The sequence below is a fragment of the Narcine bancroftii genome, chromosome 4 (genome assembly GCF_036971445.1).
Source record: "Narcine bancroftii isolate sNarBan1 chromosome 4, sNarBan1.hap1, whole genome shotgun sequence".
Lineage (NCBI taxonomy): Eukaryota > Metazoa > Chordata > Chondrichthyes > Torpediniformes > Narcinidae > Narcine > Narcine bancroftii.
This window is the reverse complement of record NC_091472.1, coordinates 14,763,813-14,777,850: the sequence shown is the minus strand read 5'-3', so window position 1 is coordinate 14,777,850 and position 14,038 is coordinate 14,763,813. Positions and strand designations below refer to the sequence as shown.

Genomic DNA, 14,038 nt, shown 5'->3' with positions numbered 1-14,038 from the left:
TGCTGAGAAAACACTTCCTGCATGGCAAAATAATGCCCCAGTTTGCCTGCTGACCTGACATTAAGGAGCATTGGAAAGCTATTGAAAAAGGTGGGGGGGGTTAAGGAATGGAACATTAAAAAAATATGTATTTGGCTAAAAACACTTCTAAATTTAAAACACAATTTTTTTTTTTAAACTAGTCTGGTAGTAAAATTATTAAGTTACTTGCCAGCAGCTTGAGTTCTTGACCATTAATCAAATATTAGTTTGATTCCTTCTTTGGTAGTTGGGGAAATTAAATTCAAGTAATTAAGATTTTATAGTTGGATTCATGGTTATCATGAAGCTACTAGATTATAATAAAATTTCATCTCGTTCATTGCTGCCCTTCGAGACAGTTAATGCCAAAGTTGTCAGTACAGTCTGGATCCCTTTGAACAAAATAACAAGAAAAAAAATGCACTTTATTACATTTGTCTAAAATAGATGTCAAAATCTAGTCATGTAAGGGTTGAGCATGGCCCATGGGCAGATTCCTGAGCTTCAACACAATTCCTCAATATTCATGAGCTTGCATTGAAAAGTAGTGGCGGGTTTACCAGCAAGGCAGTGGGTAACTCTGGGAGAGGGGTGGGGGGAACTCTTGCTTCTCTTCCTCTGACTAAGAGGTGCCTGACAATTTCTGATGGTGAATCTGCCTGCCTTATGGCAGACTAAAGCAAATTTCATGTAATATTGCACCTGTTTTATTACATGACAATAAAGGAATCTTGAAGATTCTGTTGGCAAGCATAGGACTGTTGTGCTATGGAGTCATACAGTGCAAATGTGAGTCCTTCAACTCACCTTGTCTGTGCCAACCATGGTCCTTACCTACGTTCGTTTCATTCACTTGCATTTGATCCGTAGCTTTCAAGGTGAATGTTCTGGAGACATGGTGTCAAATGAGCCAGTAAATTGAGTATGGAACTGAAGGCAAATTCAGAATCCTGTATTTCCTTCTGCAGCAATTGCAGTTACAAAACACACAGAAGGTTGAGCCCAGTAAAGTTCCAGAGTATATCAAGAAAGCTGCAAAGAAAGCTGCAGAGTTCAACAGCAATTTCAACAGGGAACGAATGGAGGAGAGGCGAGCATACTTTGACTTGCAAACACAGGTAAGGACTGAGGAGATTACAAACTCAAAGTCCGATTGTGACGCACAATTAGTGACCAAGACGTTTTGCTTATTACATGTGTAACACAAAAATGTAGACACCGTGGTTGAAGTAAAAACACAATGCTGGAGAAGCTCAGCAGTTGGATTTAGGGCTTTAAGGGCTCAAGCCTGAAACTGCCAAAATGTTTGGCCTGGAAGTCAGCCTGAAGAAAACTGAGGTCCTCCATCAGCCAGCTCCCCACCATGACTACCAGCCCCCCCACATCTCCATCGGGCACACAAAACTCAAAACGGTCAACCAGTTTACCTATCTCGGCTGCACCATTTCATCAGATGCAAGGATCGACAATGAGATAGACAACAGACTCGCCAAGGCAAATAGCGCCTTTGGAAGACTACACAAAAGAGTCTGGAAAAACAACCAACTGAAAAACCTCACAAAGATAAGCGTATACAGAGCCGTTGTCATACCCACACTCCTGTTCGGCTCCGAATCATGGGTCCTCTACCGGCACCACCTACGGCTCCTAGAACGCTTCCACCAGCGTTGTCTCTGCTCCATCCTCAACATCCATTGGAGCACTTTCATCCCTAACGTCGAAGTACTCGAGATGGCAGAGGTCGACAGCATCGAGTCCACGCTGCTGAAGATCCAGCTGCGCTGGATGGGTCACGTCTCCAGAATGGAGGACCATCGCCTTCCCAAGATCGTGTTATATGGCGAGCTCTCCACTGGCCACCGTGACAGAGGTGCACCAAAGAAAAGGTACAAGGACTGCCTAAAGAAATCTCTTGGTGCCTGCCACATTGACCACCGCCATAAATCTTCGTCCGCGAAGCCAAGCCAAAGAAAGAAGAAAGAATACATATACTGTAAAGGACACTGCTTGACCTGGTGAGTTTCTCCAGCATTGAGTTTTAACTTATTACATACTTATTAACCACAAGTTTGATGATCTGCATACTGGTTGTATCTAGTAATTATAATTTCCTGATGTAGCACAAGTACATCATTTTAGCATTGCTCTGTCCCCTGGCAGGTAGTGCACACAAATCCAACAACCCAAGTTCGATCCTGGTTACAACTAATTGTATGGATAGATCTGAAAGTAAAGGAAAGGGAAGAACTTTATCATAGAATTTACACCTCCCTTCAGGACCTTCTCGAACGAGATTATAGCTTTTGAGGTCCCTAGCATTACAGGCAATGAATTACCCTTTGAAACCTGCAGGTACTCCCGTGATCAGTGTTCTATCTGTTTGGAATCTTTATTCTCTGCATAAAAATTCCTTCTTACCTGATCTGATTGACATGGAGAAAAGAATTGGGCATTTCTATGAGGATTCGATTTTTGTTTTGTTTGTTGTTTTGATGTTTCCTAATTCAGGTCATCCAGGTGCCGCAAGGGAAGTATAAAGTTCTTCCACCAGAGAGGACGAAGGTTGGGGCTTATCCTGTTGCTCTCATACCTGGCCAGTTTCAGGAATATTACAAAAGGTAAAAAAAAGAAGAAAAACAATTCCCTTTTGTGAAAGGACCAATGGCTACTAAAATGTGTTTTTATTTCTAGTTACACAGCACATTTGTTTATTGTCAAGTGCACCGACACCATGACAAACTTAGTTTTGCGTGTTTTATCCTCTACGTAATACAGCCTTGTCATTATAAGGGAAAAATGCAAGGTATGGTGTTAAAGAAGAGTACAGTAAGTACGAAGCATCATTTTAAATAAATTTAAATTTACTATATTTTTTAAAATAAAATTTTACATTAAAAAAAAGTTTAAGATACACAGCATGGTAACAGGCCCTTTCAGCCCATGAGCCTGTGCCACTCAATTTACACCCAATTGACTTAAAATCCCCGGAATGTTTTGAAGGGTGGGAGGAAACCGGAGCATCTGGAGGAAACCTATGCAGACATGGGGAGAGAGTACAAACTCCTTACGGGCAGCATGGGATTTAAACCCCAGTCCCAATTGTTGGGACTGTGACAGCATGGTGCTAGCCATACCACCATACCTTGTACTATTGAAATGACAATTGAAGAGTCTGATAACAAAAGGAAAGAAATTATCTTAGAATCTGGTGGTACTTATTTTCAAACTCTTGTATTTTCTGTCAAAGCATTGGTGGAGTGGGGAGGTGGGGTTGGAAGGGAGTGTGATTTGGGGCATACAAAAGACAAAGGAAGGAAAACCCAACACCCAACCCCAACCAACCAATTTTCCCCTGCCACCGCTGCAACCGTGTCTGCCTGTCCCGCATCAGACTTGTCAGCCACAAACGAGCCTGCAGCTGACGTGGACATTACCCCTCCATAAATCTTCATCTGCGAAGCCAAGCCAAAGAAGAAGAGAAGATGTCCTTTAATACGTTGACAAGGTAGAGTTGGTGGAGGGGAGGCTGATTTGTGTACAGTGACACCAGAGACTAGATGCTGGAATCTGAAGCAACAATCTGCTGGAAGGGGCTCGGCTCAAAGCATTTACCCTTCTTTTTCTTCCATTGATGCCACTTGACCTGGTGAGTTCGTCCAGCAGACTGTGTTTCGGCTGATTTGTGTAACGTTCACACTTGCAGATCCTTGTGGTCTTGGGCAGGGCAATTCCTCTACCAAGTTCTAGTGCATCTATGAAAATTTGCAGATGTTCAGGTGGGGCGGGTGGAGGGCAGTTTATTACTTAGATTTCATTGCAATAGATTCTCTACCTCTTAAATATATATAAATATAAAGTGTTTTTAAACATATATTTCCTGTTTTTGATATTGCATATTTGATTGTATTATCTTGCAAAGTCCACACTTGCCAAATTAGCATTTGAAAAGTATTTCACGAGAATTTTCATAACTAACCAATTTTTGGAACGTCAAATGTTCTCACATAAACGACAAGTTCAAATGCTTTTAATTTAATTAATTTTTAATTTAGATACAGTACAGTAACAAGCTACTTCGGCCCACAAGTTGGTGCAGCCCAATTTACACCCCATTAACCTAACAGGCAGCAAGTATCGGAAGTCAGAATCAAACCAGGTCCCGGAGCTGGTCGGGGCAGCAGCATTAACTGTTGAGGTTTATCAAGAGGTTTAAAAAGAAACCACAGGGCTTTCATTTGGTGGCAGTCTTACGTTTTATATTTCTATTCAAAAGTGCTCTTCTAATTAATCTCTTAATATTTATGTCTGGCTTGTAGCAGTTTTCATGTGATGGAAAATAAAAATTACGCTCAATTTTGAATGTTAATCAATCATCAATGTTATTGTACTTGCTTTATTAGATACTCTCCCAATGAACTGCGTTACCTTCCTGTAAATACAGCCTTGTATGAACCACCTTTGGACCCAGAATTGCCAGCACCTGACAGTGATGGAGATTCCGATGATGCGGAAGATGGCCGTGGAGAGGATGAGCGAAAAGAAGATAAAGGTCTTTCGGTAAGAAATCAGCCAAACAGATGCCTGGCTTTAAGAATTGTCAACCTAAGGAACAGGATATGTTCTTTCGATTTGGTGCATAATGACCTTTTGGACTTGCAGATTTCAGGTGGTGATCCTTCCCATTTGTGGTCTATCTTTGGTTTCTGTACTATTACTGTTTCTTGTTAACTATAATTCCTCTTTGTTCTCACTTTCTCTTTCACTGCATCGTGTTTACCTCTAGCTTTTTCTTTGACCTACAACCTTAAGTCTTTTTCCTTCTCTGAAGATGCAGGCTAACTTGCTGAGTACTTTCCTCATTTCCCGCTTTTCATTCAAATTTCCAGCATTTTGCTTTTATTTTTAGATCTAAATCTCTTATTTCTTTGGGCACTGTAAAATTTCACTGTCTAATTTGCACTAATGTACATTTTATGTGAATAAATCAAAAATAAATTCCGTTTTAATTCAATATAGTCTACTTCTACTAAGGAGAGGGCAACACAGTTAGCTTAGTGATCCAGGTTCAAATCCAGCGCTGAGTTTGTACGTTCTCCTCATGACTGTGAGAGCTTCCTCTGGGTGCTCCGGTTTCCTCCCATCCTTAAAAACATATGGGGGGGGGGGGCCGGTTGTAGGTGGTTAATTGAAGTATTTGGGCAGCATGGCTGTTACCGAGCTGCATGAAAGAAGAGTAGCAGCTAAGCATTTATTTGGACAAAAAGTACAGAATGATGGTATGACTACAAACAGTAAGCCATTAGGATTGATTTAGTTTATCATTATATTCATGTAGTTTTGAGCTACTAATGGTGTCTGGCTTGGTAACAGTGCTGCATTTAATGGAATTAGGTTACCAGTGGAAACTTTCTCAGTTAGTTGTAAGCCAGTACTCCGATGCAGTGCAGGTGTTTTTTTTTAATCTATTACTTGAAGTCTTGCCTCCTTCAAGAGATGCTGTTGTGAGATAAGGATTTCCTTGTTCTTGTTTCACCTACAAGAGGATTTAAGGCTAATTTTATTATAAAGTTCCAGTCTTATTGAGACAGCACCATTTACAAAACCTGTATCATTGTTTCCTTCGCCATATTCTCTGATTCCAATATTATCCAAATATTTTCATTCTCTGCTTCTGAGTTATCAATGTTGACTGAAAAAAAAAATTCTCTAAAACTCAATGACCAACTCCTTATCCTGAGACTGTAGCTCCCAGTTCTTGAGTAGGAATGCCTAACTCTACCCTGGCCTGTGACAATTCTTGCTGTGACCCATAGTTAAGCATTGCAAAGGTTTTTTCACAGAACATGGATGTTCCTGGCTCTACATACTTTTCTTCCCCATCTCTTGCTCCTTAACAGTTGAGGCGTAAGGGGGTGGGGAGAGGAATGTGGAATTTTAACAGTGGATAACAATGTCTGAAGGGAAGTAAACAATGGGATGGCATCCAACTAATGATATGGGGAGGGGATGAATTATACTGATGGCATCAATGAGGAGACTGGGGACAGGCAACAAAAATCATTCACAGGTACTCCTGACTTGTGTCCATCTACACATTCTACTGAATTTTTTTTAAATAAAGAAAAAATATATAGTTTACATGGATTATGTTGGATTTGACAAACTATAACAAGGTATTTAAAATTATGAAAGGAATAGATAGAGTGGATGTGAATAGGCTCTTTCCCCTGAGGGTAGGGGAGTTTGGTACAAGGGGTCATAAGTTAAGGGTTAGGGGGCAAAACTTTAGGAGTAACATAAGAGGAAGCTTCTTCACTCAGAGAGTGATGGCTGAATGGAATGATCTACCTTGCGGCAGGGTCATTTGGCAGAGGCTAAATATGAGGGGATTGGAGGGTTATGGGCATGGGAGTGGGTAGGTGAACTAGTGGAGTTTCACATAAATCGGTGCGGACTAGAAGGGTCAATATGGCCTGTTTCTGTACTGTAAATTGTTATATGGTTATATGGATACAGGGCACGTAAGAGCCAAAATTGCATATGTACCTTGTTAGTCGGTGTCCCGGGGTCTGTAGGCTGGTCGTAACCATCTTGATTCTTATGCGCATGTGGAATCAAGATGGCCGTGCCCAGCCTACAGACCCCTGGAAGCTGAATGACAAGGTAAGCATGGACCAGAATATGGAAAGATTCACCAAGGTTGGTTGACAAATTCAGGAAGCTTTAAGTTGTTATCATTAAATTTACGATGAAAAGAAGGATTTAATTTAAAATGTTTGCTTGAAGACTTCGGTACTCCACATGCATGGGCAAAATTCCAACTTGTGTCCATTTCGAGATACAACCGATCCTTCGGTCCCCATTACAATTGTAAGTCGGGGAGTACCTGTAAACTGAAAGAAGGGACGAACCAGAAGAAAGATGGTCTCAGACTCCTTCATAAGGAGCTAGTGGGTTGGAGCTCTTTATCACATTAGAAGATCCAAGACTTATTCAGTGTTAATTCGAGTTTTGTGTAAGTGGTTTATGCCCTTAATGTTCCCAAAACCAAGGAGCTGATTTTTAAAAAATATTTTATTTTAATTTTGTAGTCAAACAAGTATCAAGAATTAATCATTAAATACATAAAGTGGGGAAAAAAAATCATTGATACAGGTTGTCCATAATTCCAAATTACCCCATCTCTCCAAATAAAATCTCATGATTGAAAAAGGTAAATAGAAGAGAAAATGAGTGAAGAAAAATAAATAAAGAAAAAAAATAGGAATTGTCAGGACCTGGAATCCACTCCAGAAAAAACCTAACCCTGTGTGGAGCAAATATGGCCGCCACACATGCAAAAACTTATTATACTTTTTTAAAAAATTGTAAGTAATTTTCTCCAGGGGAACACATGTAGAATTATGCATTTCTACGTTCCATCAGGCAACGTCCAGAAGGGAATCAGACTTCTAGGTGACTACAATACATTCCCTGGCCACCACCAATGCAACTTGAAGAAATTCTAATTGGTACTTAAACAGCCTCATTTTAGGTCTTAATTCCACAATATTTCCAAGGAGAAACAATTCTGGACTTTGTGGAAATTGGTTCCCAATAATCGAGTTTAATAAAATTCTTAAATTTTCCCAAAAGGGTTACACTTTAGAACATGACCAAGTGGAATGTAAAATGGTTCCTGTTTCTTCACCCCATCTAAAACATATATCTGATATATTAGGATTTAATTTATGTAACTTCTGCAGTGTAAGATATAACTGATGCAAAAATTTATATCCCACCAGTCTACATCTTGCATTAATCATACTCGTCATGCTCGTCTGACATAGGTCAGACCAGTTCTTATCATCAATACTCATGTTCAAGTCTGATTCCCACCTTTGATTTGATTTGTATAACTCCCGCTTGCGAGTGCCCGATTGAAGTAGAAAATACATTACTGATGTAAATTTCTTTGTGATCCCCTTTCTAATCAGAATCCCCATTTCACTGCACTCTGGTGGAATCTTGGTCGGTCCTAATTCATCTCTGAAAAAAGCTCTTAACTGAAAGTAGCAGAAGATGGTATTATTATGAATATTATTTATTTTTAACTGTTCAAATGAGATTAATTGCCCTTGTACCTAACAATCTTGGTCCCTTTACGGGACCACATACGTAGAATTTTATTATCCTTTGTGAAAGGAATTAATCTATTTTGAATCATGGGTGTTTTTGGAGTTATTTTCCTTTTTGATCCAAATGTTCATTTTGTGCCAAATATTCAAAATGTGCTTTATTAATGGTGCTTCCTTTCCACCAGAAATAAATTTAGCATCCCATTTATATAAATAATCTTCTGCTACTCTCTCCGACTTTGTGCAGTTCATTTTCCACCCACGAAGGCTTGCCTCTTCCGTCAAAAAGAGAAGTGACAAATCTCTTCAGGGCCGCCCATTAGTAATATTTAAAATTGGGAGTTGTAACCCTCCAATATGATATTTCCAAGTTAATTTTTTCATGGATGTTCTGGCTAATTTAACTTTCCAGAGGATTTTGAAAGAATTTCTGTGGTAATGGTATTGGAAGAGTCTGAAAAAGGTATTGTATATGCGGGAATATATTCATTTTAATACAATTCACTCTTCTGATCAATGTTATTGGAAGATTTACCCATTTAGAGGAGGCAGTTCCTCTTAATCAAATTTTTTAAATCTTCATCCGTTTTGGTCTTCAAGTATTTAAACCCATTCTTAGGCCATCAAAAAAAATACCAAGGGGAAAATGTCACTGTGTATATTTAATGAGAAACATTTGTACATATTTTTGTTGATATGGTTCATAGTGCGATAAATAGAAAGTTACAAAAACAAAAAAAAACAAGGAGCTAATTGTTGACTTCAGGAAGGGAAATCCAGTGATCATTGGGTGAGAGGGTAAGCAAATTTAAGTTCTTGGGAGTCACTATCTCAGAGGATCTTTCCTGGACCCAACACACTAATGGCATTGTGAAGGCCTCTACTTCCTCAAGAGTTTGCGGAGGTTTGGTACGACATTGAAAACCCTGGGAAATTTCCACCAATGTATGTGCTGACCGGCTGCATCATGGTCTGGTATGGGGACATCAATACCCCTGAGGATAAAGCCATCCAAAAGGTAGTGTACACAGCCCAGGATATCACAGGCAAACCCCTTCCCACCACCAAGAACCCTGCTGTCGAAGAGCAGCACCAATCATTAAGCATCCATACTACCCAGGAGAGAGGTATCGGTGAAACAAGACATGCACCATGTTTCAAGAACAGCTGCACCATCAGTCTCCTCAACAGCAAACTCAATCAGGAGGCCTTTTCACACCGCTAGTGAGGGGTGACCCTACTGATGGAATTCCTGAAATTCCGGGAAAGGCAGGACTTGCCGAGCCTTTCACACCGTGGTCCAAATTCCCTGTAATTTGCCCTCCTCAGCAATTTAGGAGGGGGGATCTCGCCCCCCAGCGGTGACGTAGTGAGCGATGTATTACATGCTCACAAAAAGTCCTACTGGAAGTGGGTGTGTGGGTGGGTGGGTGTGTGGGTGGGTGGGTGTGTGGGTGGGTGGGTGGGTGGGTGGGTGGGTGGGTGGGTGGGCGTGTGTGTGTGTATGGAACATGACTAGCTCGCAAGCTTGTTTGAAACCCCATTTTGAAGACAGGTTGTGAGTTCTGAGTTCAGCTTGGTCAGAACCCTTGTGGTCCATACAAGAGGAGATGGCTAGCTGTATAATGTTTCACTTGAAATAAGGGAAACAAAAAGGAACTCTGTGGTGACCTAGAGGAAAGAGGTTATCATTTGGAATACCCTGATGGGATGTTTGTTTGGCAAGACACTGAAGAGGCTGATCAGAAGGAATCAGTTTGTGGGTGTCCAACGAGCAACAAATCTCTCTCTGAAAACCAACAAGAATCTTCCTGAGTGGTAACCATTTACCTTTCAAGCACCAAAGCCTGGTGAGGATGCATAAATGTTTATAAGAATTGCCTGCAACCAGTGAACTTGGAGGAGTGAGAAGTGAGATTGGACTGTGAATCAAAGAATTTTTCTGAACTTGTACATACACGTGCGCTTAGAATTTGAAGGGGGTTAAGTTAATAGTACTAAGTTAGAGTTTGATCCTGTTTTCATGTTTAAAGATAATTAAAAGCAACTTTTGTTTTAGTAACCGTTTGTCTTGGTGTATTTCTATTGCTGCTGGGTTTTGGGGTCCTCTGCGCCCGTCACAGGTGTCTCGACCTTTGTTTCTCCAGTATTTCACAGCGATATTTGTATACTCATCTGTTGCCTGGTTTGTACTCGTCTCTACTGGTTTAATGATCCTCAGCAGATGTTTGAATTCCTTATTTTTTCTCTTTGCCCATCAAGGGAAGAAATGCTTTTGGTGTGACTCTTGTTTTAAAGTTATTTTGGATTATTGAGAGAAGTCTGCTGTTTCTTGAATTTAAGATTTTTGGCATGAATTCTGGAGTAAAGAATAAATTTGAAGTTAGTAGATTTTCAGTGACTATGTTTATTTTCATCTGCCTTTTGGTTTTTTTTTGTATGATTTAATGTTGAATCACCAGCTGTAAATGTTGAAGATTTGTATTTTGGTTGTCTTTAGCTCGTGAAATTTTATTTCTGAAATTTAAAGATACAGCACGGTAACAGGGCCCCATCCGGCCTTGAGCCTGAATTTAAATCTATTGAATCCTCTTGTAATTTCGCACCCACTGGTTTTGCACCTTGCTCTTTTTCCTCAGGATACATCTTCTGGGAGCACGACGGGCGGTGAAAGTCCGACTGAACATCAAGATGACTCATCGCAGGGAAAGCAGACACCAAAAGAAAGAGGAGCGCGAGCTGTGAAAGATGCAAAACGCAGTGTAACACCCAAATCAGTTACTGGGTACAAGGTAGAAGATAAAAGCCCCTGAGACTTCCTTTCTGATGAACCGCTAGCTGATTTTCAATTTTGTTTGGGTAGAATTGGTTGGCCTGCACTAGCCAGAGTTCACTATTGTACCTCTTCCATTTATTGCCCTCTGCTTCCTTACCTTAAGCTATTGTATTCCATCTGAGGCTTACTGGTGAAGTTGCCTGGATTCTTTCTCCTATCGGAACTGCAGTAGGCTTGTGCTTTACCTCGAATCTTCCTCGACTCTTTCTGCTGAAGCCACTGCTCCCCTCATACATGTGTACTATATGACACATTTAATTACTTATTTTACTGCTATTACTTTCTAGTGATTCTATTGCTAAAGAGAGTACTTTATATAAAAGGTCAAAGTTGTATTTTTGACAACATTTTTGACATTAACATGTTTTTACCTTGTCACTTTATTTTGGCAGCATTATGTTTTGCTGGCTTCCCTCTTTTCCTTTGGTTGTTTCAGGCCAGTGTTGTGCTTTGTGTAAGTACCTAAATGTTCATTTAGAATAATTTGCTTTGGAGTGAAATCACAGAACTAGGACTCTTGGCACTGTCAAGTTGTCAGATTCAGAATGACTGGCACTTGGACTATGACCAAAGCCCATCGCACAGTGTCCTGTGGCCAATAATTCAATTTGGCAGCTTGTGTTGTTGTGAAATAATAATGCTTCAGCCTCTTTACAAGATATTCCACTAAATCCATACGTTTGAAACACAACTGCCCATTCTGACTTAGAAGGAGAATGTGGTTCTTTTTAAATGAGAAACAAACTTGGGCTTAAGTTTTAATTGTTCACTACAGTCATTGAGGTCTGTTTCTGTCTGTTGTAGGGACTGAAATTGTATCTAATTTGTAACTTTGTCTCTCATACCAGTTTCAGTTTAGAATGTTGGTGTGAATTTCCTAAGAGCTTTGTAGAAAATTGAGCTTTGCAGCAACTTTAAGGGTCACAGGAAGGAGCATAGGTATTGAAAGCCATTTTAAAATAAGGCAAATTCCCAAGCACTTGTGTGTCAGTGATTGAAGCTGCTTTAATGCATTTATATGCATCATTTCCGTTAATTGAGTGTGGACTTAACATGGAAGATAATGAATGAGTCTTGGAGTCACCGTATATATAATCTCATAGCAGTGTTCAGATTTTACTGCCCAAAATAAGGTTACTCTGTGGAAATATTTTCCAAGGAATTTTTTTTTTTTTGAAGTTGTCAAGATTACAAGATTAACATCAGTGATTTGCAATGGAAGGTTAACTACTTTTAACATCACTGTCTATTAATGTATGTAGATTATCGAAGAAGTATACACGTGTACAACAAACAATGCGATTTTAATTTTGAGAAGGTTTTGAATCTGGTAATATTCTGGCTGTTATTTTAAATGTTTGAATAGGTTGGCCATGCCAGTGTCTTGCTCCCCAGCCTATCCTCTCTTACACAGTAAACAAGGTGCAGAGTTGATTGAAAGCGTGTGTTGAGCTGACTGCTGTCAACAAGGGCCACAGTAGGAGAGTGCACATTGGCCACAGAGGCCCTTGGCTGGGGTGTACCAATTGATCCTAGAGAGGGTAATCGAGCCAGTGGAGCCCTTTTTGTTCCAGTTGATGATCATTAATGGGCACATTGGCTCATAAGGGTTATGCAAGGTGGAAGCAGACTCTTCAGCCCAACTCATCTATGCCCAACAAGATGTGTGTCTACGTAAATCTTATTTGCCCAAGTTTGACTCATCCCTCTAAAACTTTCCTATTCACGTACCTGTCAAAAATGTTTTTTTTTTAAATGTAATTGTACCTGCTTGTATCACCGCTTTCTTTGTTTAAAATTTAGATCTTCAGCTCGGTAACAAGCCCTTTCTGCCCAAGAGCCCTTGCTGCCCTATTACATACAATTGAACAGTGGGAAGAAACGCGCAGACTTTGGGAGAACGTAGACAGCACAGGATTTGAACCCAGGTTCCAGTCGCTGCCACTGCATTGTGTTAACTGCTACGCTCACTCTGCCACCCTTTGTGTGCGGAAAAACTTTCCCCTTAATTTCCTTTAAATCTTACACTGCTCACCTTAAATTATTCCCTTTACTTAGAAACTTCCCTACTCTCGGGGAATAAAACTGTGACTATCTACCATAACCATGACCCTAATAATTCTATAAACCTCTATAATGTCACCCCACTGTCTCCTTTGTTCCCAGGTAAACAGTCCCAGCCTATCTTATCTCTCCTTATTTTTCTCCAGTCTCGGCAATGTTCCTGAGAATCTTTTCTGCATCATCACACACTTCCAATAGCAGGGTGATCAGAACTGCACACAACACTCCAAGTGCCGCCTGACCGATGATTTGTACAACTGTAACGTGACATCCCAACTTCGATAATCAAAGCCTCGGCCCATAAAAGCAAGCATACCCTACGCCTTCCCCACCTGTGTCACTGCTGTCAGGAAAGTTTGTACTTGTATCCCAAGGTTCTCTCCGGGGTCTTGTGTTGTGTATGTCGGGGTGTAATCCATCTCTTGCGTTGTGTATGTCGGGGTGTAATCCATCTCTTGTGTTGTGTATGTCGGGGTGTAATCCATCTCTTGTGTTGTGTACGTCGGGGTGTAATCCATCTCTTGTGTTGTGTACGTCGGGGTGTAATCCATCTCTTGTGTTGTGTACGTCGGGGTGTAATCCATCTCTTGTGTTGTGTATGTCGGGGTGTAATCCATCTCTTGTGTTGTGTATGTCGGGGTGTAATCCATCTCTTGTGTTGTGTATGTCGGGGTGTAATCCATCTCTTGTGTTGTGTATGTCGGGGTGTAATCCATCTCTTGTGTTGTGTATGTCGGGGTGTAATCCATGTGTTGTGTATGTCGGGGTGTAATCCATCTCTTGTGTTGTGTATGTCGGGGTGTAATCCATCTCTTGGCACTTGGCCTAAGTTGAATTCTGTCCCTCTTACTCACATTCCCACTTGATCTCGATCTTGGGAAGACTTCACTTTCTGCTACACCACTAATTTTATAAACCTACTAAAGCATGCCACCTATATACTCTTGCAAATCGTTGAAATATACACACTGGTTAGAGTTTTCCAATCTGAAAAGCAACC

At 40.5% G+C, this 14,038-nt stretch overlaps 2 protein-coding genes across 7 annotated transcripts in view; one reads left to right on the top strand and one right to left on the bottom strand.

Annotated features, from left to right (window-relative positions):
* The window catches only part of phf10 (PHD finger protein 10), a 95,955-nt gene that overhangs the window by 69,989 nt on the left and 11,928 nt on the right, over positions 1–14,038 (top strand). For 4 of the 5 annotated variants that reach the window (XR_011355548.1, XR_011355549.1, XM_069930803.1 and 1 more), the window contains exons 6-9: positions 990–1,139; positions 2,530–2,639; positions 4,422–4,578; positions 10,778–10,930. Coding sequence is in view for 3 of the 5 variants with exons in the window: in XM_069930803.1 (XP_069786904.1) it covers positions 990–1,139; positions 2,530–2,639; positions 4,422–4,578; positions 10,778–10,930 (570 nt within the window). In the remaining 2 variants the exon portion in view is untranslated. Of the gene's footprint in view, positions 1–989; positions 1,140–2,529; positions 2,640–4,421; positions 4,579–10,777; positions 10,931–12,777; positions 12,903–14,038 lie in introns of all 5 variants that reach the window. The other variant, XM_069930805.1, reaches the window with a different exon arrangement.
* The window catches only part of LOC138760342 (endoplasmic reticulum membrane-associated RNA degradation protein-like), a 157,987-nt gene that overhangs the window by 136,964 nt on the left and 6,985 nt on the right, over positions 1–14,038 (bottom strand). The gene's annotated exons all lie outside the window — the stretch shown is intronic.